General features: G+C 48.2%; 1 protein-coding gene across 1 annotated transcript; it reads right to left on the bottom strand.

Moving 5' to 3' along the window:
• Window positions 1-337: 337 nt before the first annotated feature.
• Window positions 338-4401, bottom strand: LOC118768795 (endothelin-2-like). The gene is made up of 5 exons (XM_036515713.1): window positions 4251-4401; window positions 3057-3210; window positions 1858-1971; window positions 1026-1118; window positions 338-811 (listed from the first exon to the last, which is right to left on the bottom strand). The coding sequence occupies exons 1-5, from the start codon at window positions 4312-4314 to the stop codon at window positions 712-714; spliced, it is 525 nt and encodes a 174-aa protein (XP_036371606.1). The 5' UTR covers window positions 4315-4401; the 3' UTR covers window positions 338-711.
• Window positions 4402-5193: the final 792 nt, after the last annotated feature.

The following is a 5193-nucleotide window of genomic DNA, read 5'->3' as shown; positions in this document are numbered from 1 at the left end:
CCTGAACGGAGTCACGTTCTCCTCTGATTCAGAGGAAGGCATTCCGCAAGCCCTGCGCTGAAAGCGAGGCAGGAAAAAGTGCTCAATGGAAAAATGACCCCAGACAGAGGGAAATTAAAAAACCCGGATCCTTCCTTAAGCCCCTGTCTGAGCATCACAACTGTCAGAAAATAAAACACCCATACCATTATAACTATCACGCTACCCTGAATAAAAGCTTTGGATATATAATCACTGCATGCCATGCCAAAGTGGTTTTGCACATGGAACAGACTGATGTTACATCAACTAGCTTTGCAAAAACATTTGTAGTTAAAGGCAAAAGCTCTACAGGTCTAGAGCCTCAAGCCCCCAGCGATGCAATTTTTCAGGACCCACCCTTGCAGGAAGGATGGGGCACACAGACTTCTGATTCTAGATATCTGGGAACCACTAAGACAGTTTTTTTTTGGGGGGGGGAGGACACTTAAGCCAAAGACCCTCCCGTATCACCGTATCACCATATCACTCCCAAGATTCCTTCCTTGCTTTAGAACCAGCCTCTGGACTGGGACAAAATGAGCCCCCCAGTTAATCTCCGTTCTGTCCCTGTGGGCTATGTCCCTCCCTTTCTTCTCTATCCAGTGCTCCGTCCGCATGGCTTTCCTCTGCTGGGGTGCTTTTGATTGATTGGTTTCTTGTTCTTCTGGCTCTGCCTTCTCCCTCAGCTTGCTACCAGCTGTGAGCCTCTTGTGGTCCGTGGGCCTCAGAGCGTTTCTTCCTAGGGGACACGCCTTGCCTGACGGCTCTTGTGTTGGCCCTGACGACGTCCCTGCGAAAAAATCCAGCAGAATCTCTTTTAGAATCACTAGAGTGCCACATATGTGCACATGCATACACACACATTCTTTTTCATTCTTCTGACAATACTATGATACTTGAAAACCTTTTCTATATAAAAATTGATTGTTGTGGTTTCTAATATTTTTCAGTAATCTCTCTGTTCATTGTTGTTATTATGAGGCATGACAGGGCCCTGTCCTTACCTGAGGAAGGTCAGTAGTGTAGTGCTGCTTCTTTTGGTACGGTCCATAGACTGGGGCAATGGGTTCACCACCACCATGTCAGGGTTCTCAGTGCTGCAGAGATGGGTCAGACATACAGCAAGGTCAGGTGGGTAGCTGCTGTGACGGGGGGGTATAGGCACCTCATTTGGCTGACAATACAGTCCTTCCACACCTATTGGCATGAGCACTGTTCAGGAGTGTGACTAATTTGGGGACAGTCCCAATTAGAACATTATTTGGCATGCAGTGGTGAAACAAAAGTATCAATCTGGCTGCTCTAAGTGCTGATTCAATGAGTGAGTAAATTAATGAGTCAGTAACATGATTGTTTTCAGGAGTCTTTCAATAAGTATGCTGTGTCAAAGTCAGTGTGTCTCACAGGGTTCGAGTTCACACTGATGGAAGGATTTTTTTGGAGGAATTTAAGACTCCACCCGGGATTAGCAGTGTAGACACAGGGCAGGGACTTGCCCGTGCCCTTGGGCTGTTCAGTAAACATTCATCCAGCACTCCGTAACAAAACACTGCATTTGCCAAGCAAAAAAAAAGAAAAAGAAAAAAGAAAAAACAAGACTGTCTAAAAATAGCAACGCGTCTTACAGTCCCACAGACATCCATAGCCTTTTAGCAGACAATGTGAAAACTGTTAACCCCTCATCTGGCTGTGAGCGCTAAGGCTGACTGCAAGCTATATTATTCTCTGTAAGTACTGATGCTGTCTGTGGGCTCTCATTCTGACCGTGAACTATGAGCGATAAGGAGGGCAAGATGGGGGCTTTGGGGGGGCCTCAATCATCAGAGCTGGGCTCACCTGTGGTGGCAGAATCTGGTGCAGGTCTGGTCAGAGGAGTTGGAGCACTCACAGCGACCCGTGGAACGCCGTCTCCGGGACAGGGGGCTACCCAGCCCATACGGTATGGTCTTACTGCGGGGGGGGAGACAATGAGAGAGAGTCAGTACAGCAAGCAAACCCAGTTTCTGTCACACACACTCTGTACAATCCACCGCAAAGCTGTGGAAGCACAGGGCTGTGACCTGCCCAGGGCAGCATACCATCACAATGCTAAAGAGGATTCTTACGTAAGTGAACGTGTGGTGCAGCAATTAAGGAACAAGGCTTGGAGGTACGATTCCCAGGCGGGGTATTGCTGTTGCACCCCAGAGAAAGGACTCGACCTCAATCAATCAATCAGTCGATGAAACTGTATGTAATATATCGCTCAGAATAATTGTCCCAGGGCATGTCAGAGGGTGCATTATGTCAAAACAGTGCGAGCTGCAGCTGATATAGCACGAAGTGGGTGGTAAAGGAATGAGCAATTATATTTTGCCAACAGAAAAAAATCACTTAGAGTGATATAAGAAGCAATAACATATAATTAAACATGGTAGTTTGTGGATAGCCTCGCTGTCATGTTTGCTGATTTGTTACTGATGGAACACCTTGCAGTTACATAATGCAAGAGATATTCCCTAATGGTAACCTAAAAAACCCCTTCAAGCGCAAATCTGCATTGACTGGAGAATAACAACAAGAAACTGAGATGGAGCAGATATTGAGTTACAACTGAAATTAAACTGTAACAGAAAGTAAACTACAACTGACCCACAAATCACAGTATTATCACCTGAAGTGCCTCAATGCAGTTATATGAATGGATAAAATGCAGCTAAATATGAGGCACTCTAGATAAGGCCCCATGTTATTCAGATAAGTAAGTACATGCGCTGCAATTTCTAATTGTATGAGTTAACCCTCTCCTGCCTGCTCTTAACCTTAATGCTGAAGGGCTTACAAGCCCACTTTAATCAGCTGATGTGGTGGGGCATGATGCAGAAGTGAGCGGCTTTGTTTTACGGTCCTAACTGCATGCATCCTGCCTCTCTCTCTTTCTTTTGCCGCTAATAAACCAGCACATGTCCTGATATTGAGTGGTTTGTAACTACAGACATATGTGCCCACCCCGAACCCCTGCTTGTCTCCTCCTCCCTGCTCGCATGCATGCTCACCTGGGCGTGTTGACCCAGATGATGTCCAGGTGGCAGAAGTAGATGCACTCCTTGTCCAGCCAGTTGTTGCAGGAGCAGCGCTTGGTCCGCAGCCTTGGGAGGTTGGAGGGGGCCTCGCTAGGGTTTGGCTGGCCTGACACCGGGAGCCCGGATCCTGGCAGGGGAAAGAAGGAAGAGAGGATGATGAACTGAATGCAGCCAATCCATTATTGACATTACACTGATGGGACAAGAGGTTGCGGCACATGAACGAAACCAAATGAACCAGAAAACCAACTGGCTGAAGCATCTGCCTTATGCTGGGATGTTGCTCGCTGATTATTAACTGTGAGGATAAATGACTGAGTTGTGCATTCACAGGTCTTATCCTCGTTAAGCAATAGTGACTGCCTGGGTTCTCCCGCCGATCAAAACGCGTCTCAGACAAAACCAGCCAGATACGATTTACGGGAAATTCAAAACAAACGTCTCGATCTTATCGGCAGATGAGATTGCTGTGCATTCATTGCGGGGGGGGGAGTCTCTATCAGCGGGAGCGAGAGAGCAAGCGAAAGAGAGACAAACGGAGTGGGACAGAGACGGAGGGAAGGAAGACGAGAGTCGATGACCGCGACAGGAATGTGCGCTGGAATTCCCGCAGTCTGATTACGTCTCACCTCACCTGGCAGGGAGGTGAGTGAGCCCTCACGCTCTAAATGAAGTGTTCCTTTCTGTGAAGTCCCGCAGGGGCGGCGAGGTGTGCCAGAGCGTTGTCCTCAGCGTGCTCTGTTTGTGCGTGTGCGTGTGTGTGTGTGTGTGTGCGTGTGTGCGTGTGTGCGTGTGTGTGTTTACATGCAGCGACAGAGCTGAGAGCCGAGCGCAGCTTTGCAGAATCTGTTTCCATGGCCATGGTTCAGTTCGCTTTTCACAGCCGTGCGGCTGTTTAAATCCATCACTGCCAAACACTGCTGTGCCGGCCTGACTCAAAGCTTCACCCAGAGATGACCTGCGTTTCTTCAGTGTCAATACCTATCAGGTACACCTGTACATAGTCAGGTCAACTACTGACCCATTTCTTTTTTTTTTTAAAGTCAGCACGCATAGCATATCTATGATCCTTAAAGGACAGAAGCAAAGAGTTCTTTCAACATGCACTCACATGAGGACATGAAAGTAGTTTACAGTGCACTCAGAGATGAAAGGAAGGAGACTCACCATCGGGAAGAAACACACACAGTGTGCTGCAGAGAGCCAGGAGAGTGCGCAGTGATAGAGCCATTGTGAACTCCTCCAGTGCAGTAATATCCAATAGCACACAGATACAGTGACTACAGTCCTGGAGTCTCTGGTTGGTTTAACTGACAGGTGTTTGTCTGGTGCTCAGTCTTCAGCAAGCGTCTCTACTTATAGGGCTTGTGTCTGTGACATCACCACGGAAGCCACACCTCCACCCCTGCCGGCACGAGCCACACTCTGTTACACAATTGGAGTCTTGCAGCTTCCTCCACACATTCCAGGAATCCCATTCCCCCCCATCAGCCCCCCCACGAAGTAGTAAGCAGGGCATCTGTAAAGGACAGCGAGAATGTTAACATCTATTGTCTCATTGTGTCATTTGACAGTGAGAAGTTCCAAAGCCAAGACTCAGACAGATCTGGTGTTTTTCTTTTTCCAGAGACTTATCGAGAGGAACGTGGGGGCGAGAGCGTAATGTCATCAGGGAAAAGGGGACAGAGATAGCAGATTATTCCCCTGCTTTGCATGTGCTGCGGGGGCCGACGCCCGGATGCCCACAAGGCCAGGGCCTCCGAAGAGTGAGGTCACAGTGGGAACATCCTGGAGATGCCACCGTCAGACACACACTCATCCCCGTGACACGGCGAATAGGCCCTGGCATCTCCTGCCCTGCCCACTGATAATGCCCGGAGAATTCTCCTCGGGCATCTTTGCCAGACTGTATCTGTGCCAATGCTGTAGACACTCATGCCCCTCTCCAGAGTCCAGTGCTGATAGACAAATACCGTGAAGGAAACCATGCAAATTCACCTGGAGTTCACCTCCTCACAGCTGGAAAGAGAATGGATTCAGATTCAGAAAAAGATTTAGTCTCAGATTCTGACTCTTTTTTAGAATAAGAGTCAGTTTCAGATTTGGACTC

The sequence above is a fragment of the Megalops cyprinoides genome, chromosome 21 (assembly GCF_013368585.1).
Source record: "Megalops cyprinoides isolate fMegCyp1 chromosome 21, fMegCyp1.pri, whole genome shotgun sequence".
NCBI classification, from domain to species: Eukaryota; Metazoa; Chordata; class Actinopteri; order Elopiformes; family Megalopidae; genus Megalops; species Megalops cyprinoides.
This window is presented reverse-complemented; position numbering and strand designations above follow the sequence as displayed.

Bases quoted from the DNA above. Each gene is read 5' to 3' on its own strand.
- LOC118768795 (XM_036515713.1), bottom strand. From the start codon at position 4,314: ATGGCTCTATCACTGCGCACTCTCCTGGCTCTCTGCAGCACACTGTGT. The intron at 1,972-3,056 runs GTGAGCATGCAT...CCCCCCCCGCAG, and splicing joins ATCTGGGTCAACACGCCCAG to TAAGACCATACCGTATGGGC. The intron at 812-1,025 runs GTAAGGACAGGG...ATTTTTTCGCAG, and splicing joins ACACTACTGACCTTCCTCAG to GGACGTCGTCAGGGCCAACA.